General features: G+C 29.4%; 1 protein-coding gene across 1 annotated transcript in view; it reads left to right on the top strand.

Annotated features, from left to right (window-relative positions):
• Positions 1 to 23,498, top strand: part of LOC107451190 (uncharacterized) — a 148,308-nt gene that overhangs the window by 115,914 nt on the left and 8,896 nt on the right. Inside the window, exons 10-11 of the mRNA XM_016067207.4 lie at positions 430 to 1,128; positions 22,766 to 22,891. Coding sequence (XP_015922693.3) covers positions 430 to 1,128; positions 22,766 to 22,891 — 825 coding nt within the window. The remainder of the gene's footprint in view (positions 1 to 429; positions 1,129 to 22,765; positions 22,892 to 23,498) is intronic.

Genomic DNA, 23,498 nt, shown 5'->3' with positions numbered 1-23,498 from the left:
TCGAATAAATATTTTATTCATGGTGATTCCAGTCATAGAAGATCACGTTAATTTATTTCCACTACTGAATTTATATTTTAAGTTGGTTTCATAAACTTTGGGTTAAAATGATATAGTTTGTTTAATATTATGTTCAATTTTCTTGTACATTGTTAGATGAGCGTAATTTAAGAATCGATTTTTTTCACGTAAAAGAAAAACGGAAAGTTATAAACCTTACGCATGAACAATCAAATTTTAAACAGTTGGCTTATTCTACTATCCTTCAAAACTCTTTGTTTGGCATGTAATTTAAACTTTAAACACGCAAAAAACTAAAAGCAGCGAATGTTATGAAATATAATACAATTAATTTGTAAATCGAAAAATCTTTAAAAAAGAATAATATATTATTAACACTATCTAACAATGTCAACTTTGTTATTTCAGATACACAAAATGTACCTGGTGAATTAGAGAATATTTCTGAAAATGATTCAAACAATCTGAACGTCAAAGACCAAAACGATAGTAACTCCAATCGAGGGTCAAGCATAAGTGGGAAATCGGACAACAATGATGGATTTTCAAACGAGCTTGCGGAAGGTCGTCTTATAAACGAAAATGGGAAATTGACAATTGAAGTGGAAGTCAAAGAGTTGGGCAGCAGCGAAGACAGTGGAGATACACCAGATGCAACAGGTGCCACCGTAGAATCGAACCTGACACCCATCCCAATAGATGATACAGGAGAATACGATAGTTACAGAGTATATTCAGAACAAAATTATCTGGCAGCAGCACCTGATGGCACCAGTGAATCTCCCCCCCATTCCAGAAGGCCAAGTAGATCGGATGTGCTGAGCAGGAATGAGAGCACTAGATTGGCAAGGGCTCGCCAAGCCAGGGGTGTCTATCTAAGGAGAATGGAACACAGAAACAGCCAGTCCAATCTGAACAGAACTCATTCGAATGATCAGAATTTGGACAGGACTGATGGAGGTGGATCTCCTTTAAGAAGGTATGGTGGCAATTCCAGAAGCATTTCTCATAACAGAAGGAGTGGGCAGCGTAAACTTGAAAAATGGAGTACTTCTGCTGCTTCTACTGGTGATCTGAGAGAAGCTGCTTGGGATTATTCGAATGATAGTGAGTTTTCCATTTTTTTTATGAATATACAATTTCTTTCTCGTATTGCGGGAGAAACCTTTGATGGCAAATTCTGTGTTACCGACATTAGTAGTTTAAAAAAACCAAGTTTAGAACAAAGGGAGTTTAGGTAAACCAAGAGTTTATCATGTAGCTCGAAATGCTGTAAAAATTATTTAAGAATATCTAAAGGCAAACAAATCATAATAGGATTACACACAATTATACAGTAGGGAATTAATTCTGCCATGATTTCTCAGAGATTTTGCCATGATATGAAATTACCGTACTGAATGATCTTGATATTTCTGGTAAAAAAAAACTCTTAATTTTGGTTGCTAAAATCAAGGTAAACTATACACCTATGCAATTCATTATTTCGGATGTTTCAAAACTTCACACAGTTAATTTTTATAAATTTTTTCTAACTTTACGAATAAGGTCTAATTCCTCGACGTAAATATAAAACCTTTGCATTTATAATTAGCAACAGTACGTTACGTTAATTTAACTCTAATCGTGCTTGGATAATTAACTTTACCTACTGCAAATTTCGCTTTTGGGTGAAAATAATAGTTGCACAGAAAACTTTGAGTTATTTCGCACTATATATATTATTTTTAAGTCTACTTTTATTTTCATCTGGTGATATTACAATGCTTCGAAAAGTTATCTTTATAAATAAAATGTGTTTGATTGGAACAGATATGTATTTCTTTCATATTGTAAACAAGAGAGGAAGCTTTTCAACAAACAAATCATTATTTGAAAGAATTCATTTCAATTATTAAAAAAATAAATGCCACTGAAATTCGTAGCTTGCAATCAAAAACGTTTGTCGTACGTTCTCATTCTAGTGAAATTTATAAATAATGGTACAGAAGAATCGAAATTTGTGATTTTAAGATCAAAAATTAAAAAAATATAAAGACCTAAAGAATTTAATACAAATTTCGATGGGTGAATAGAATGTTTTATTGTTTGGAGTGTTTTTTACAAAAAAGTACAAAGGTAATCATCAACAGCTCAGACTGGTCCAGACACGTGCTCAACATCGTTTACTTGAAAGGAAATTATACAGCGAATTACAAATAATAAGATCAAAAATATTTTTGCTGCAATACTGATAAAACAACTAAGCTAAACAATGTCTCTTCTTTTGCTGGATTTATCTAATGTTGCTAAATTTGATAGCCATTTCGATTGATCATTGTTTCAGATCCTAAATGCTCATTAATTTTATATCACTAAATTTTTAATCACTTGGTGAAAGCATTCTCATTAAGAAACCTAATTTCTGCATTTTGTTTATTTATTACTTTCTTTTAAATTTATTTTTTAGACAACAACGTAATAACATCAATTTTATCTCTGATTTGGGTCATTCTAATATTTTGTAGGACGATATGTTTTTGTTTTTTCGTAGATTGTGGAGTTTGCTTAACAAAGCTGTAAGCGAGATTCTTTTTTCGTCTCGTAGCCTTTTCAAAAGAGATCTTTTTGAAAAGAATAGAATTTTTGTACCTGTAAAAATCTGCTTTGAAATAATTTTTTAGAAAAACAAATTCTATGGCAAACTGCAATGTCAAAATTTATTAAATTTTTTTCCAAATAAATATATGTATTTAAAATTCTAGATTAGTATTTTATTAAATTGGCACTATTTAAATTGGGGGAAACTTTATAATTACGTTGACTTGTTTTTGGAAAAGTGTTCAGTTTTTTCTGTAAGTTGCGAAATTTTTAATATTATTTAAATGTATATATTCTATTATATGCGGCCGATTGAAATTTCAATCCTTTGAGCAATCCTAAACTTCAAGTATTTTCAAAAATAATTATGCATTAGAAAATGTCACAGCTTTACATCGTATTGAAGCTAAAAATATTCTCTACTAAAGGAAGACAAGGAAGAAGAACTTCAGGTAATAAAAAAAGCGGTGCGAAATTTAACAAATAAATAAATGTACGTTTTTGAAGATGTTTTTAGTTATGATTACAGTAAATTACCGGTTGTATGGTGGTAAGGACATTTCTAATAGGAAACTCATTATTTTGGTTAATAAAACCAAAATATACGTAATTTAAACAATTTGTTTGGTAATTTTTCCGTTCATATGGTATTAGTTATCCTAAGATTTTCATTTTTAAAAATATATTTCTTATTACTATACATTTAGTAAAAAATAAAAAGAAATTTAACGGAATAAAGGGCTTTTATTCCATTTTCTAAGATATCATGATAAAATTATCTCACATATTATAAAACCATATTTTATTGTTAAATTTACCATTATCAAAGATCTTCGGATAAAATATCCAGCAATTTGATGTTCCCATAGATCTAGGATAAAAAATAATATTTAAATTTAAATTTTCTCATATTCTGGTAGTCTTGACCATATTTTTTTCTCAGTGTAAAAAAAGGCGAATCAAATTTACATATCATATCGAAAACTGTAATATTATGTCATTCTTGTTTTAAAATATATGCCACATATTTTGCGGACCATCGTAACTTGTTTAATTGCTGTTGTAAATTGAAATATTTAAACATAAAGAAAGAAATAACAATTAAAGGCTAAGAGACAGCATTATGTATCTTTACGTATAAGTGTATCTTTACGTACAAGTGTATCTTTACGCATAAGTGTATCTTTACGTATAAGTATATCTTTACGTATAAGCGTATATTACGGATCTTTACGTATTATGTATCTTACGTGGAAGCATTACGTGTTCAAGTAATGAGTAAACTGATGCTGTAAAGTTTTAACTTCTAAAATAATATTTTAAATTTCAACACTGAAACTCATTTTTGTTTTAGTATTATATTATTATTTTAACAAAGGTATTAAAATTAGATCAATCTTAAAAAATGAGTTATTAAGACCATAAATATCACTAAATTTACAACAACAACAAATAACTTGGGTTACTCGAAGCCTGAACTGTTAGAAATCTCTCGTAAAAATTGTTAAATGACAATTTATTTATTTGTTATTTTACCATATTCAAATAAAACAGTCAAATTATAATAAATAAAATGGTATTCAAACTATTAACTGTGAGAAAATTCGTTCATTAACTTCTCTTACTAATACGGTTAAGCAACCAGAATTTTATCACACTAACTAGTGAACGCACTATTGAAGACATTCATAATTTGTTCCTAGTGGATAGGTTGCTGAGAGGGCTAATCTGTCAATTTTATAACCGAGAGAACGGAGATTTGTGTTACAGCTTTGATCCACAACATTTCCCCTTTTACCTTCAATACACGAAGAGTTTTCAGTATCGTGCACCCCCCAATTTGTGACCCTTGACTGTTAGAATACTATACTCTCATTCACAGCAACATAAAGCTGCTAAACTATTTCCAGTGTCCTCTTAAATTTCATTTTTGCGATTTCGACACCATGCTAGTTGTAAATGTTAAATAACCGTAAAAGGTAAAGAAAGTTCTTTACCGTAAAATTGCGGTTAAAGGACAGACTGATGCAGGTTGTTTTACCATAATTTCAGAATGAACTAATAATGTGGTTATGCATAAGACATGAATGAAAAACCAAAACAATTACTTTTTTCAGCATATATTTAGTAAAATAAAGCATTCCCGTAACAGCCTACTGTGGGTCAGGGGAGTCACAGTGGTTAAGACACCTCAATTTTGTTCTTTTTTCGTTTCCTCTACATCAGAGGTCCCCAAACTTTTTTTTCTCGTGGACCGCTCTCAAAGTTTTACTATTTTCGGTTGACCCCCTGCTGCTACATTTCTATTATATTGCCAAAACTCCTAAAAAATATCACCCTAAATTCAGAAGAAAAAAAAAGTAGCACATTTTCTTGTGTCTTATTTATTAAAATAATGCTTGTAGTTATACATAATTATAAACATTTATTATTACAAACAATCAACAATTGACAAAAATCAACAATGAACTCTGAAATGTAAATCAACAATAAAAAATAGTCATACTTTTAATGAGACGGATGTACTTGATGAATTGACAGCAAATTATCAATATTTGGCTTCAGTTTTGTAAGAAGTAATCTCAAATCTCCCCGTTCTGTGACGTTCAATCTGCTCCTTTTTTTGTTAACAGGTTGGTAACGGCACTAAAACTTCTTTCGACAAGATATGAGGAGGGAAACGCTATCAAAACTTTTCTAGTAATTTCCCATAGCCCAGGATATTTTTCGGGGATTTCTGCCTGCAGCCAAAATGTTTGATAGCCTTTTTTAAATTTCACCTACAGTTTCTCGTTGGTGATGAGCTCAAGTAGCTCCTCTTGTAATACCACATTCGCCTCTTCCGTTTCATCAAATGGGGTTATGATCCATGGTGGTATTTCCATCGTCAGAATATCTTCAAATCTATATTTGAAGTCATCATGCAGGGTATTTAAATGTTGAGCGTATGTCTGAATCTATCTGTGAACATCAAGACATTCTATCTGTGACAAGTGCGGAAACTGGGAGAATTCGCGCCGACTAATATTTTGCTTCATTAATATTAATTTACCAAGAAAAGCTGAAATTACAACCTTTGTTTTTATTAAATTAAGGCTGTCCCCTTGTAACTGCAAGTTAAGGTCATTGAATTTCATGAACAAATCTGTTAAGTACGCAACCTAGTACCTACCTAGTGAATGATGCTACCTGTCTACGTTGATAGGTAAATCCAAGCCAAAATTTTTGCTCTTTATTATGATAGCCAGATTTTCGTGGACCCCCTATTACAAGTTGTGAACCCCTGTTTTCTCTTCACGTCTACGTGGACCCCTGTGTGGTCTCCTATGGACCCCGAAGGATACTTCAAACTTTATATCTTTTTTCGCCATTTAATATTAGTGCGCCAAATTGAGTGGGAAACACTTAAACTTTTTCAAATGAAGCAGAAATTCATATGTTGTAAATTTTAAAAATTATTTTACTGGATTAAAAATATTAGCTTATAAATGGTATTTAAAAAATTAAGACCATAGCATTAATGGGTTAGATGAAACTGAAAAAACTTTTGTTAGAAGGAAACGAATCATCCGCATAAGTAATAATATAAATCGTCCGCATAACTATCAAATTCAACAAAATTTATGACATGATAGATTAGACACATACGTTTAGAATGCTTTACTTACGTTTTTGAGAAAGCAAAACACTATTATGCACCATTTATATTCGAATTATGCCATAATTCTTTCATAAATAGGTCTCTCCCATTCCAATTCAATAATACTATTCACAAATTATAATAAAACTACGATAAAGAAAATGCGATGCTTTCATTTAATGAAAAGTTTTTAGAATATTAAGTGACCGCATTACTTAATTTTGATTTCGTTATCTAGTTCAGTATATTGAAGCAATTTTAAAAGTAAAAATTTACCTTGATTAAATTGAATAAAAAACATTAAAGAAGACTAGTTTCACCTTGATGTAAGTTTAGTACATCTAATCAAATTAAAACGCATATCTATAAGCCAAGTCATTAACTATCAAGAAAAGTCCATCTTTTTTTAAAAAATCGCTGAATGAACCCCGAGAGATTCGAAGCTGAGTGGATAGAAAGTGACGTTTTCAGTATCGTCTGCGTGTTGATCTCCTGAGAATTAACTAAAAACTTTGCCATAAAAATCGATTGATCCCTCGTTTTGATTCTCAAGGACGAGAAATGACCGCACCCAAATGAAAGAATTTCGGTCAGAGGCTAAAACATTAATTTATAGTTCTTATTTGCAGAAAATTAAGAGAATATCCTAATTAGACTTGTAGTTCCATAGATTATGTTAACATGTTGCAAATTTGTCAACTGAATTGAGGTTAAATGCAATCAAGAGTATGATGTTTCAAGTTATTCATAAGAAATATATTTAATTACCAAATGTTATATCGGAAATTTGTCCTATAATACATATTTTATGCTAGGCCGATAAAACAGACTTGAACTTTAGTTACCAATAAGCTTCCATTTCAGTATGAGAAATAACTGGATGAAAATAATTTTAGAGACCACCTTTTAAATAGGGAATTTTATGAAAGGATTTAAGAATAGTTGCGCTTTAAAAAGTTTGTTAACTCTTAATCTTACTGGTAAAATTTTAAAAAAAAAGAATTTGGAATGTTGTAAAAATTTTCAAGCGGGAATTCACATTACGTAAAAAAAGAAAAGCAAACATTTTTAGATTACAAAAAATATTTTAAAATTTTTTGTTATTCCTGCATTTTATTTTTTAAAGTTGATAATTATCTCTAAAAGCAATTAAAAACGCTTTTATATTTTAATTGCTGAGAAATTATAAATAATTTTATTTAGCTGTTTGACCACTGTAAGAAGACGATTAAAGAGGACAAACCATGGTGCGAATCCATGATTACTTAGAAACTGAAAAAGAAAGACGATTGGTTGCTTGAAATTAATCACTTCTTTGTTTCCAATCATGTGGTTGTGCCTGTAGTGTTATCGTTGCTACATGAAGGCATTGTGTGTAAATTATTTTTTAAACTTGCTTCAAAAGTTCTTGAGATTTTGAAAATAAGTAAAAAGTAAAATTAACATTAAGGGCTCTAAACTTTGGATCGCTCTCCCGCTCAAACTAACAGGACCATTACTTTCCAAATTGCGACTACCCCCTATATTTTAGGGTTCACAAATCTGAATCCGTTGGAAAAAAGGTAAGTTTATTCAGAGAAAGTACGTTTTTGTGTCTGATTTCGTAACTCAAAAATCGCCTGCACTTATTTTTTTACCATATTTGTGGTTACGCCCTCGAACTATTAAGAATGAGTCCTAGAACATGAAGATTCGATTATTAGATCAAAAGTTATTAGGGATGATCCGTTTTTTTTTCTTAATGCACTGTACATCATATATGAAATAATATAAGTATGTGTTTCGGTAAATTACTTATAATTGATATTTTAATTTGTTGACATTTTAATTATTTCACAAATTTAAGCGACATGTATTGAAATCAATTTAAGTAAAAAGAATAAATTCACAAAGTAATGATCGCTGATTTCTTTTATCGCAAAAGTAATGTAACTTTTAATTTTTAATTTGTATACGTTACGATCTTGAATTTTCGAATGATTTAATTTTCAAATTAAGCCAACAAAAACTAGTTACTTTGTGGAACCAGTACGAAAAGCCTATGGAATTATAAGAACTAGCATATGTCTATCGACTGAATCCCATCACTTTGCATTTAATTATTTAACTAAATTACATATCTAAATGAAGGAGAAGGGTTATAATTCACGTTACATATGAGTAAAGCTACTATTTCTCTGTTTCAATGCTTTAAAGGCTCGTAATTATAGAGCGAAATTATAGTAAGTCTTAATAGCCTTTTTTCGAGTGTTATTGTCATTGTTTGGCTTTATAACATTCAGTTAGAGTATGTAAAATAAATCATTGGCATCAATAATAGTAAGGCTATTTTTACCTTTCTTTTAAATGAATTAGTACTGTTTATCTATCAATTTTGTTCTCAGAACTTGTCTTAATTTTTTCATTTTATTTTCCATTCATTTTAAATGGTTCAGTTTTATAGAAACAGCACATAACACTCAAAATAAACACATGGTTTCTTATAACTTTAGGAATACTAATTTGCTGATGTAGTTCATACTGCCACTTCTTACTGACGTAGCGAATTAAATTTAATTAAATTTCAAAGTAGTATTTTTTTTTCTTGACATTAAAAAAGAAGTAAGTGCCTTAAAATTCAAAAAATGTAAAAGGAATCAAAACCGTCTAGCACAAAGTATTCGCACAACGAATGAACAACGCACACAAAGAGCAGGTGTCAGCATTCAAATAAACTATCAACTGATATTGTCTAGCTGTTTCGAAGGGAAATCACCATTACGAGTATTGTTCGTGTTAGAAATCTGTTGCAAAATGTGGTGAAAATTATGACGTTGCCCAAACTTGATTGGTAATCAGAGATGGGCATTTGTCATTCAGAATAATGAATAAAGAATGATGAATAATTATTCAAAATCTGAATAATGAATGATGAATAAAGATTTATTCATTAGTCAGAAATATTTTGAATAAAGAATAAATCATTCATTATTCGTTATTCAGTATCCTTTATTCATTAGTCAAGAATAACTGAATAATTTCACTGGTCAACAAAAATGGGCACGGAATACTCTAATTGACTACGATTATGACAACTAAAAATAAAACGTTAATCCTTTTCAAGTATATTTATATAACGTTTGAGAAAATTTACTTTTGTCTAACATAATGCATACTTTTGAGAAATGGTTATATGGCAAAAAAGCGTGTAATTTTTTAAGTTAAAATTTTATTTAAAAATTTAAAATAATATTATCGTTTGCTTTCAAAAACTATGAAAAAATTGCGTTTTATAGTTTTTAGAACAAAGTTTTAAAATGAACTTAAGTAACTAAACTGTTATAAACCTACTTTTTAGCACAACTAAGTATGTTACGCTGGAGTAAGTTAAAATAACATAAAAATAAATAGTCATAGTTGTCTTAGTTTTATAGTTTAATTCCTAAAATAAGACGTTTAAGAGCAAACGATGTTTTGCATCTCGTTATAGACAAAGACATATCGATTGCATTTTTTGCTGGTTATTCAAAATTTTATTCAGAAAAACTAGTCATGACTAATTAGTTTATTCATCAATCATTATTCAAATTTTTTTATACATTTGCATAATGAATGATGAATAATGACTAAATTTTCATATGAATAATCACTCAGAATAAATTTATTCTGAATAAATTTAGTCATGAATAAAATTTTTGTGAATGATGCCCATCACTGTTGGTATTAATAATAACTGGCGATTATTATTAATATATATATATATATATATATATATATATATATATATATATATATATCTTTCAAACTAACTTTGGATATAGAGTTTTTTACAGCAGTTCACAAAATTATTTTGATTTTTTTAAATATCGTCAATAAATATGATGAAATAGATAATAAAGGAAACTAACAACTCTAAGGGATGCAAACTTTTAATTTTTCTCCTGATTAATTTATTGAGACATTTTTTAGAGTGCTGCTTCTTTTCATATTTTGAGGTTTAAGAATTCAAATGGGATAAAAATAAAATTCAGTAAAATTCATTTTTTTTGCGTAAATATATAAAGTAGAAATAAAATAAGCTTTTTATTTGTAAAATGCATGTAAAATAACAAATACTGTTATCAGATTCCTAGGAGGTGATATTGTCCTGTCAAAAATAGTAAACGAGTTTAGTCTGTGTTAACATAACGAATAAAATACTTCTATTTGATTTGAATTTATTCATAACTCTTCTTAAAACTTTCTGTTAATTATCATTGTAATAAAGATATATTGATTCCCATTTTTCAAGAGAAAAACGATTAATAAACCCAAATATAAAAACATTACTTTCGAAGGTTTTGCCATTTTGTGTTTGAAGCAATAGACAACTTAACTATATATTAAACTTTGTCTAACATCTATATTCCCTTTTGTAATTGTTGTATTAATGTCAAAAAATATAAATAAGTCATAAAGAGCAGCAAATGATTAAAATTGAATTTTTTTTTTAAATATAGAAGTTACAATTTTGTAAATTTTTATTCCTAATGTCAAAAACTGTATTTTACCAAAATCACGGTACTTAGACTTTCAAAAAATAAAAACAAATTAATTATTTCCTTTGTTAATTCCTATTCTGTTCACGTTTTGGCCTAAAACTCAGGAGAGTTTAACGTGAAGTAAAAGGTTATCACGCAAAGCAATATGTTACTCAGTGTTTTTTGTTAAATTTTCATGCTTATGTTACGTCTGGAAACAAAAAGCGGAAACTTTTATTTTTCTTAAAATGCAATATTTTTAGGATTTTAATTGCATAGCAAGTAGAGAAAGTTAAAGCAAATTATCTTATACAGTATAGTTACGTGAATAAAAATAAATATTAATTATAAATTATACTTTGTAAGGAAAATTATCTTTGAATACACAAATTTTATAATTGTAGGACATTAAGGGATCTGAACTCTGAACTTATGTTTAAATTATTGGGACCATTTTTCTCTGTAAGCGGCTAGCTTTCATATTTTGAGGATCAAAATTCTGATTTCAATGACTTTTCAATTTTTTACTTAATTTTTCAATGATTTGATTTCATGACTTAAAATATTGTCTACACTAATTAATTAGCATATTTGAGGTCACTCCCTGACATGAGTCATAGTACGTGAAGATCCGATCATTAGATTAAAAGTTATTTAAACTGGTCTGTCTATTTTTTTGCGAACTGTACACTGTTAGTACACATTGACATGTTTGCTATTTAGACACGTTATGTTGCTGTGTTGCCTTCTTATGTTAAAATAATACATATATGTTTCAGTAGAAATCGACTGCAGTACTTTTTTTTTAATACTGTGTATCAAAACCAGTTTAGAATGTATCGTACAAAATATATGGTAAGTATACCATTAACGAGTAATTGCGTACACGCTGTTATATTTTCACAGTATATTAAGTAAATAACTGTAATGTAATCTAAAATTAAGAACTTTTAAAATTTTAATAATAATCGCAATGTCATTTTAGAATTTTAACTTGAACATATCTAATTAAGTTTCAACAACATATGACTGATTATTTTATACAAAGTGTCAAAAAAGTTCGGAAACGTTCAAATAACTCGAGAAATATACATCGGCTAAAAAAAAAGGGCAAATAGCCCCATTTAATATTTTTAAAAAACTATCGAATGATACTAAATTTGATCTATCACCCTCACCCTTTGGGCGCGCGGTGGGGACAGCCTTTAAATCTTAGATAAGAATCTGCATTTTTATTGCAGATTTGGAATTTTTTAGGAAAAAAGTAACCCTAATTGAGTTGTAGAGGGCACTGGTCCCATGTCCAAGAGTTCGTGGGTTCGATCCCCACCGGCCGAAGACTCCCCGAGTAGTAAATGGTGACTGATGCACGTTAAATCTGTCGAGTGGCAAAGTCGTCCATGTTCCCATACCAAATAAATACCTCTTGGGGTACTGATCCAGGAGTTTCCTTGTCTTCTGGAGTGGCTTCAAAATTACAAGGCTACGGAGTTGAACATTAGTAGTCGTAAACCCAGAATCGGGTCAACTGCTCAACGATGGATAAATTAAAATAAAATTGAGTTGTAGAGAGCCGTGGTGGCTCAAGAATAGAGCGTACGCATTCCAGTGAACCGGGTTTGAATCCAAGTGATGACTGGTTGATACGCATCACGCATATATCCTCAGTGGTAGATGGATAATGGGTTACAGTCCCCTTGCCATCAGTCTAACCGTGCGAGGTTTTAATGGTTTTCCTCTTCATGTAACGCAACCACTGCTTAGTTTCATCTTGAAGTCCTCTTCGAAAGTAAAATTTCTTCCAATACTTGATCCAGGAGTTCCCTTGTCTTCAGGATTAGATTCAAAATTACAAGGCTATGGATTTTGCTTCACAGATGGCGCTGTAACGAAAACATTAAAAAGAATACAAACTGTTTAAAATTGTGGTTACTCTTAATATTTTTTTCGAAAAAAAATTAAGATTTAGATTTTTTTTTAAAATATGGTTTTATCTTCTTATTCTGATTTCTATTTTCTTCGATTACATACACCTGTGTAGCAAAATGTAGAAACCTACAACTCAATTAGGGTTATTTTTTCCGTCAAATCAAAATCTCCAATGAAAATAGGGGCTAAAATTTAAGATTTAAAAGTTGCCTCCCAAACCCTCCGAGGTGATGAAATATCGAGTTTGGTATTATTGGATGCTTTAAAAAACATTGAATGTGTCAAGTTTATTTTTTAGTCACTTTTTAATAACATAATTACACATAATTAGTCATTTTTTAATTATTATTTTTCCTTACGATAATTCCCTTTATAAAAATGATACATTCTTTTTGTGTCAGACCTTGCAATCGATCCTAATAATTAGCTCATAACAGTTTTAATATGGTTCAAATTTTTTACTTACATACATTAAGCTGATCTAATTTGTTAAAAATTCTAATCTTTACCATTATACCGTCATATGTTAGCTTCACAACACCTGTCAACTAAATATATTTTACCTCGCTTCACATTCCTTAACGTAGGATGACAGCGAATTTCTTCTTCCTTGAAGACATATCTTTTACGCCCCCTGTGCCATTTTTCAAATATTATAGAAGGCTTCAGCCTAAAATAAAAGGGCTGAAATCCTGTAGAAACATTTCTGAGATGAATATAAAATTACATATACTACTAAAAAAAAAGTAAAAGGCGACAAAATGTCGCGTGATGCATTTGTGAAAGTATATCCCTCCCTATAAAGATGGAAAATAATTGCGAAGCTTTAGTATTTCTCCACAGCACGCACAATGTATTCGCCTGAATTGTGGAATCTAGGTCAGCACAAAAGAACTTAACAATCTTCGATAAAAATAAGGTATACTTCTTTAACGGACTAATGGCAGAACGCCAAAAATTAGTTTCCAGAAAAGTATGGGATTTTCATTGATCTATCTTGATCTCTAGGTGCTTTTATAAGTTCAATCAATCGTTAAAACATCTTGTTTATGCCCTTAATGATTGTATTACAAGGTCGCTTACCGGAATGTTTTTCTAGCTCTTTTCAAATTGAGGATAAAAATCTTTTGTAAGGACACAGTTTAAATAGGAAATTAAGATAAAGTGGTGTTTTTCTTCTTCCTAGATTCGACGTTAAACTGATCATGTTTTTTCAGAGGGAAATTTAAAGAACATTTTAAAAGACATTTTAAGATTTTTATCTAGGAAGTTGTAATTATCAAAAAATCTTTCTCGATGATTGAAACTACATTTTAAAAATATGTTTTTTTTAACAATCTGATTAATGTTACACTGCTTGTTTGAACTTTTTCTTTGATGGTAAAAAATTCGCTAACTTCTTATGAATGAATGCAATTTCGTTTATGAACAAATATTAGAATTAAAGAACAGAACACTAAAAAGTGTAAATACTGACTTAAGACAAAAACAATTTTTTTATTCCTAAAGAAATGTATAGGGTGATGAAAAATCCTATCACAATAAGCTTATTTTAATTTAATTATAAAATTTTCATGCATTAATTCTTGATCTTAGTGGTTGAAGGGCTAGGCCTGGATTAAATTAGTTATTTAGATCTGACTATTACTAAACTATCTAAAAACTAAATAAAGAATTCTTTCAGGAAAAGGGGGCCTCAGTGACATAAAAAACACTCAGATCCAAGCAAAAAAGTTCAAGTACTCTAATTTCCTTTTGAGTTTCGCGTAGCCCATCATGGTCAAAAAGCGATGAAACTTTAAGAAGTTTCTTGGATAAATCCAAGAGTGGTTTTTTTTTCAAATCTGCATTTTTTACTTAAATTATATATTGATATTGTACTTAGAATTGTTTATATTTAGTAAATATTGAATATGTTTTAGGTATTTTTTTAGCAATTGCTTTAACAGTTCTTTCTTTAGACAGTAAATTTCTTAAAAATTTTAATTTTTTCTTTTGTCTTGCAAAATAATAATAATAATAAATCCCAAAATATGTTTATTTTTTTTCGGTAATGTAACATAACTCTTTAAATTAAAAATAGAGAATAATGCCAATTGGAAAAATGTGGGGGGAGAAATTTGATTAAAAAAAGAGTCAGAAATTTGTTAAAATTCCATTTTAAAAGTTATTTTGTAAATGAACATTATGGCCGTCTAAAATATTTTTAAAGAGCAAAAATTAAAATACCAAAAAATAGAATATTTAGTTATAATGGAGTGCATGAAATATAAGATTTCTATTTGATAAAGAAAGTGGTTAAAAATCTAGAAATCTTTAAAATTTCATTTCCAAAGTAACTCAGGAACTGAACCCTATTTTTTATGACTGTCTAAAAAATTTTTTTAAAATAAAAATTCTTATAAACTGATTAATTAGTTGGAATAGAGTATACTAAAATTTAGAATAAAAGATTTTAATACCTCAGTTTTCTCAATTTTACTTTAACCCACTGACGGTTCTGCACGTAAAAAGTTGTATTTTAACCTGCAGTCTTCTCTGCATAGCAAAACCGGTTTTCCCATGTTAACTGATAGGGGAACTGTGTGTAGGGGAGAAACATTCGCCCAATTTTGCCCTTCTCCTTAACCGCCAGTGGGTTAAAACCTAATTGTTTGTCTATTTTTCTACTATTTCTTCTATTATCTACCTTTATGGTAGATTCAAACACGTTTTATTTTAAGAAATTAAAGACATTCATTTAGAAATCATTACTTTAACCGCCTTTCGTCCAACATTAATTTTGGTTTCTTGTAATTATTTTCAAAATGCACGAAATAAAAGGTAGAAGCAAAGCTTTGTCTTTTCATTTGTTCCATTTCCTGGTTTTTTAGTCATTGTGCACTAATGTATATATTACCGTTATTTGGAAGAAAAATGACTAAACCGTTGATTTGAAATAAACTGCTGTCATAAACCCAATTTCCATTTGAACCGACGTTGGTTAAAAACAAAGAAAAGATCCAAATCAAATAGCGCTGCCCTCAATGGAAACTCGCTCCGTTTTGTTCTTCTGGTGTCATCATTGACAGTTGATGTTCATTAATAACGTTAAAATAAATTTAATGGATGAAGCTGCCTTGTTGGCGAAGTTATCTTTTGTGGCTCTGCGGTGTTTTATGATTTCCTAAACTTTTTAAAGAACGAAATTTAAATTAGATATTAAAATAAGCCAGTTTTTTTCTACTTAAATATATAAAGTCAATATTCGAAATCATTTCCATCTACTTTTCAAAAGACAAAAAGTAAACCGTTTCTAGAAAGCTTTTTTAATTATAGTTATCTGATATGCAAGAGAAAGGTTCTTAGTATAAGATACTCTTTTTAAAATTATGATTAGAACGTAACAGTGTTACAATGTACATCATTATTATATCTAACGTAATTCATTTTTAAGCGATGTAAGCCATTAAGTATCTACAAATTTTCAAAACTCAAAAGAACCACACTGTTATCGAAAAAGAAAATTCTAAAGTATCTGCTAATTTTAGAATAGGTCTCCTAATATTAAATATTATTATGAAAGAACAAAAACATATCAAATACGTAAGCTCTAATCTTAGACCTTAGTTGTTTACTGATAATTTTAAAGCAAAAAAGTATTTATAAGACACAACAAAGGGTATTCACTGGTATTTGACAAAAAATAATCCATTTCAATGACTACTCAATGAAAATTTCTTAAAACACTATTAATGCCAACACTACAGACAATAGATGGCTACTGTTTTCTTACTGTCATCTTCACATAACACTCATGTGCTTTTTAAATTTGTTTTTTGTTGAGTCCACTGTATCCTTCGGTTACAATATCGCAAAAAATATTGCTCTGTTTATCTGTCAAAATCTGTCCATCAAACTGAAGAGTAAAACCCAGAAGTTGAAAAATAATATCAGTAATAGGCAAATCAATTCAAGTAAAGCGTGTTAAACTTAAAATGCGCTGTGAGTAACAGACAATTTTATTTATTTATAATTTATTTTTTTATAGTTACACTTGTATTGCATAATTAAAAAACTAAAGAGCAGTTTCTAATGCTGTCTATCGGTTTATTATGCATGAATTATTCGATTTATTAGGTTTAAACAATAAAAATGTATAGTAATAGTAACATTTATTGTGAGTCAAAGGAATTTAAAAATTTTGTTAGGTAAAAAAAAGAATCCGTCAACTTGACTGACATATTTACTTTATTTATAAAATTGATGAATTATCTAAGTGCTCATAGGCATAAAATATATTATTTTAAACGATAAATTTTAGTTAAAAAATGTAAATTAAACTTTAATTGAAGCAGGCAAAAATGTAATTTATTATTCGAAACATTTATTTGCATTTCATTCATTGAAATATTTATTAACTAATTATTAAGAATAATTGAATTAAAAGCTAGTATCATTTTTATTATCGTACTTTTATTACTATAATATTACAGAATATAACAATTATGACTAATATTTGACATCTGAAATAAGCATGAAATACTTTTGGAAACAGAAGCAGTACGTGAGTTATTGAAATTAAAATTATTATTTCAGGATGCTAAAAATTCTATGCCTTGAAACTTTAATTACATTTAGCTATTCTGTTACTTAAAAATTCAAATTTTAGTTCTTTAATATTCGCAATTTTATGAATTCAAAATAGTGTTTAACTAAAAAATTCTCCTTTTTATCTTTTTTAATTCCTAATTAAAAACTGAATGAAAAAAGAAATAGTTCTAAAATGTTATCTTGGCATTTAAGATCAATACGCTCGATCCTTACCTAACTATCTCTATTAAATATTTGGCATCAACATATGCTTAAAATCGACAACCCTCCCAGCTGATCAAACGACCTTGGATTTCGTGCCTAGAGTGTCCAGTTTCCGTTCGAGGTCATCGCCGGACAGACCCCGCCCTAGTTCTATCCGGCATATTTCCTAATTTCTTTTTTCCTGCAATATTTCGTAACGATACCCATTCACTAGAGAGAAATAGAATTTCCCACATTCTCTAGAGCCACTGCCATCGGTCGGAGTGGGGTGAAGGGTTGCAAGGGATATAAGATGATGGAGTGGACCTTCTGAATGTAATTTCCGTCGCCAATGTAGTTATACAACGACAACCTTTCTTGTTGGACATGTGTGCTCATTCGTTGTTGTTGATACTGTTCCGTATGATTGATTCCAAGACTTTGTTCGGACTTAAGGAATATTTGGCGATATATTTATTTTTTTAAAATCTTTTTTAAAGGGATCTTTTACCTTTTTAAAGGATCCTACCTAAAATCTTTTTTCAAAAGGATTTTTCTTCTGAAGATCCGTTATTGCAAATATTGTACCATCCGATTCACGTTGTTCTAACTTAGAAAACATTTGGTGATATAATTATTTGTTCAAAATAGAAATTTTTTTCCCTCCAAAGTAGATCTAGTATCATATGATTGACATTCGTCAGAGTTGGGAAATATTTGGTGATGTATTCATTTGTTTAATTTTAGAAGATCCTTGTGATTAATATCGTCTCATAGGAGTGATTATGAGATACTGTTCTGGATTTGAGAATTTTTAGAAATAAATATAGATATTTATTTTAAAGATTCATTTTGTTTTCAATTGTTTCTGAAAAAGCCTTCTAGTGATATTTGTTATTTTCAATATTTCACGTGATTTGTTTTGAGGCACTTTGAGGTACATAAAGATATAGTTATTTTCAAATTCTCCCGTTGAAACGAACTTTTTTCCGATAGAATATATGAAAGATAATTTGATCTGATGACAAATAGTCTTAGAAATAAAGTTTTATGCTAATTATTTCACTTCAGATTATGATTTGAGTAGATTTTTATAGATGAAAAAAAGTATCTAGCTGGAATTTTTGCAATTAAAAGTTTTTATATCGAAGAAAAGTTTGATGGAATACATTAAAATATATTTATTTTAGACAATTGCTTTCGAAGTTTTGTTTTACTGCTCAGATTAAAGCTTATGTTCACAAAGGAAAAAAAATAATAAAGCAATTAGCTTAGAGCTCTCATGAAAACGAAGTCAAGATAGAATGCAAAGCTAGCAGATCTATTGAATTTCTGTAGAAATATTCGAAATTAATATTATACTGTTTTGAATCATTTTTAATGCAGTTTCACAACAAAGGTGCAAAATAACTTGACGTATTTGTTGAGAGAAATAGTTTCATTAAGATAGCTGGAAAAAACTGGAGCTATTTTAGCATTATATAAGATATTTAAGATATTATATAAAATATATCATAGCATTGTAAAGAACATTAGTGAATTAAAATTCAGTTTTACCTTTGATAATAGTTTATCTTGTCTCAGAAAATTGAATACTCTATTTTGATATTTATTTTTAATTAATATGTATGCAAAGAATATCTGAAATCAGAGTGGATTTAAAATATTTTCAAGCCAGAAGAAAACTAATTTTCGACTATGTCTGGAATGTTTGCTACAAAGGACAGAATATTTCAGGCCCCAAAATTCTACCGAAAGAGAATGTATGCCGGCTTGCATCTTGGTGGTTATGTTCGGTCCCGATTTGGACACAGACGTCCAATACAAAGGCGGCATTACCTGGAATCGTCACGCAAATATCGACATAATCGCTCATATCGCACAATTTACTACCCTCCTTCCGTTTTCTCGGGTCATTTAAGCAGATTGCTGAATGCTAAGCACGGCATCAGCAATGAAAAAGCCACTGAAGACTTTTTAGCAACTTGTCGCCGCTACGATCTTTTGCCTGTTTACATTCCATCACGTCCTGTCTACCGCCCTTGTCAAGTTATTCGAATGGCAAAGAAAGCTGGAGAACTTTTTATTCAAGAAAAGGTAAGGAGTGCGTATCGTAGATGGCTGGATAAAAAAATTGCGCCCTACATTAAAACGCACCGGCGAGTCACGCCCCCTAGTCAACAAAAACAGAGACGGAAGAAAAGGGTAGCCTCCGGTAAACGGTCAGCCCTTTGCAATCTCAGTCGAGAGCAGATCGACGAAATGGCACAGGTGGTGATGACGCCGCCCTATCCTCCTCAGGCTTTATCGTCTGAAGTGGCTAATGTTGATATTTGGATTGATGGTAATACAACTCCTATTTTTCCACTGCCTATCATCAGAAATCCTGCTAGATATGGAAGGAATAGAATTGCTCGAAAAAGAGTTTGCGCATTGGTTCGAACTCCAACTCCACCACAATATTTACCAGAATTATTTTCAGGTAAAAAGACTTTGAAAGTTATATTTTAATACAAATAAAACAAAAGTAAAATTTTGTAATTTCAACATTTGTTTTATAAATAAAACTAGCTTTATACGAAAACACATATGAAAGTAATTTTTAGATTAATTATTTCTAATTAACACGTAAGCAACGATATTTTATATCACACTTATAAAATTATTTTTAGCTCGTGGTTACGAATGATTTTATAATTATTGTTTTTTGTTAAAGCCATATTTGTATAGAGTTCTTTATCTTAAGTTTTAAGTAATACATTCATTTTAATAACTCTGTATATCATATGTTTACTCATAGATATCTTTTTAAACACTAATTAGAAGTATTAGTTTTCAACAATACTTATAAAAAATAATAGTTTTTTACTGTAATGACCATATAAAAATGTTTTGGTATATATAATATTACGAATTTTGTCTTGTTTTAAGTAAAAATATATTTTTTATCCAGTATATGTTACATTTATTTAAAATTTCTACTCAACTCTTTCATTTTTTGATTGCTCTAGCATAGCAATACAATAGATTTAGTGCATATCGGAATTATATAAAAACTGACTTGTATGACCAACTTTGAGTATGTTGTTGGAATATTCGTATTGATAAATAAATTACACGTCATGATTATTAATAAGCAAGTAAGATTTAGATACCTTTATCCATCATTCTGCGCAATTATTAATGTCTGATTTTGGTTTTTATCCAAAGTTAAGGCTTTAACTTAAAAGAGATGTCGTTTGTTACTCTTCAAAATTTATGTAGCATTACTTTTCAAATTTAAGCACATTTTCATTATTCATAGACTGTGCGTACTTTTTGATTAATAAGTTTGACGTAGTGGTTATTTTAATTGATTTAATTAATAAAAACAAAGTTTAAAGCATTTTTTTGTTATTCTATATACTTTTAGTAGAAATTTGTTTCGATACAGAAAACATGATTTTTAAATGTTCATATAAAATTGTAATAACAATTTTAGTGTTCAATGTTGTCGAAGAAAAAATTAACATTCGTAATTTAACATTTGGTGATATGTTTAGAAAAAATACTTTTCAGGAATACATCATTTCATTCAAATATAATTATAATTTTTTCGTCTTTTGTTTTTAAACAATATTTATTTTATGGAATTTACACGGCAAAATATTTAGCGGTTGGGACAGTACCGATTTCAAAAATCAAACTACACTGTCAAGTTATACAGGCTTGCAATGTTAATATATATGCTCAATATATATAACGTATCGTTTTTAAACGTATTTTTAGAAATCTTATCATAAATAAATCGTAAATAAAAGGATGATAGTCAGATTACCTCCTAATGCTCCCCGCCCTGGTATAAAACTAGATGATGGCTTGCTGATTCATTGGATGTATCATAAGTTAGAATCTTCTTGCCACAGGGACAATCGTTGTGGACTTGTATAATTTTCCTCTCAGTACAATTCAAATGGGTTAGTTCATCTAAGAATCCTGTACGAAAGCGTATATGTCCCAATACGTACATCTAATATATTATCTTTTGGGTAGAGTTCAAAATTGCATAGCTATGGAGTTGAACACTGGTTTTTTACAAATGCGATACAAATCAGTTGTTTAACTACAAAGATAAAATGCACATACATTAGAGATAGGAAATTAAAATTTGCGCTTGAAAAAATATAATCTCTATAAAAAGTTTGAAATTATTATCAAATAAATAGATAAATAAATAAAGCAGACTACCAGTTCATTCTTAACTGAAGCTAGTTCCATAAGTGCAACTAGCAGTTACCGCATAATTAAGTTCGTTATTTCGGTTAAAACTATTGTTTGTGTAAAGTATTGTAAGTATAAAATGCTCTATAAAGTATTGTAAGTATAAAGTCATTGTTTGTTTGGATAAGTAATGCTAAATTTACACAATTTTAAATATTATCCATAATAACTAAAACATTATCAGCGTTTCACTTATATTCATGATTTGCTCATATTGAAAAAACTAGAAAAAAGGCACAAAATTAATACCTTCTTGAGCAGGAACTTTATTTAAATGTTAATTAACTCACGTCAGGACGACAATTTTTAAATTTCATAAAGTATACTATGCTGTCATTAGATATCGCATTTTGTCAATAATTACAAAATAATGGAAGTGGCCCAATGAAAAAGTCGTTAACCGTGTCTTATATTTTATGGATTCCATTTATTTGCTTTCATCTGATTTTTCTCAAGTAAATCAATTACTCTGAAAATATTTGAGATAAACGTAGTTGTAAAACTTAGTCTGCCTGTACTATTTTAACTGTTTCTGTAAATTATGCTTGGAACATTATCTAGATTAATGTCAATATATCTCTTATTATAATTTTCTTTTCTCTTGGGTTATCACAACTGGTTTTATAACAAACTTTATATGGTTTTAAAACTATTCAAATTGTGTGGTAAGTGCTTTGACGTTTTAAGCAGATTCATTAATTTCGAATTTCGGTGATGATAATGCAATTCTCGCTCATATTTTAATACATTTTTTTATTATAATTTTTACTCAGTAATTAAATTTTTACTCAATATCTTAATTTTTACTCAATATCTTTTACTCAATATGTTTTTACTCAATATTTCATCTTAATTTGTACTCAATATCTTAATTTTTACTCAATATCCTTCACTCAATATATTTTTACTCAATATTTTATCTTAATTTTTACTCCATATCTTAAATATTTACTCAATATTGAATTTAAAATATAATATTCTGGAATTCAGAGTTCTTGTTCACTTAGAAGGAAAATTTCAAGAATGTTTTTTGATATGTTTATTTTGCTTCATTTTTCAGAGGATCGTCTACTGACCATTTTGAGTGAAGTTAGAGTTGAGACGAGGTTAAGGCAGCGTCAGCGAGAGGAGCTTCTTCGAAAGATAAAGCAACTACAAAGTAGAGCCCACCAAAGGAGGGAACAAGGTGAGACCTACAGTTGCTTAAGCAAACTACCGAATTTCTCCGGGAGGGCTGAGTCCGCGGCAGGCAAGCACAACACACTTATCTAGATTGCATCTCTTTACTCTCTCTATCTCTCTCTTTGTCTAAAAAATCTCTCATATTTAATTTTTTCTTCTTTGTTGGAATGGATTGGACTTTAATTTAAAAAAAAAACTTGGTATCCTCTTTTAATTATAGATTTTAAAATTTAACGTCTGAGTGTGGCTTCATGTATGCTGTTTTTTCAACCTTCGGAGTGCTATAAAATAAAATATGCTAATGATGTTTATGCGTTGGAACGTACTTTGCGGCAAAATTAGAGTATGGTTCAAACACACAAATAAATAAAATGAATCGGTTTAGCGTTGAATTATAATATCTGTCTGATGTCTTGAAACACTATATGGTGCAAATTAGCTGCAATATTAATAAAGTTTCAAAATGAGCTGCATTTTCTTTCAAGGTTAAGAAGGACTAAATGAAATGATAATATTGTCTAACGTTGTGCTTGTTGCTTCAAATTTGAATAATATTACTGTTTAGCACGCTTCCTAATTTTTAACAATTCGCAATGTCAAATTATCTTCAA

This window comes from Parasteatoda tepidariorum, chromosome 6 (assembly GCF_982258835.1).
Source record: "Parasteatoda tepidariorum strain Cologne lab strain chromosome 6, Ptep-v5.0, whole genome shotgun sequence".
NCBI lineage: Eukaryota > Metazoa > Arthropoda > Arachnida > Araneae > Theridiidae > Parasteatoda > Parasteatoda tepidariorum.
This window is presented reverse-complemented; position numbering and strand designations above follow the sequence as displayed.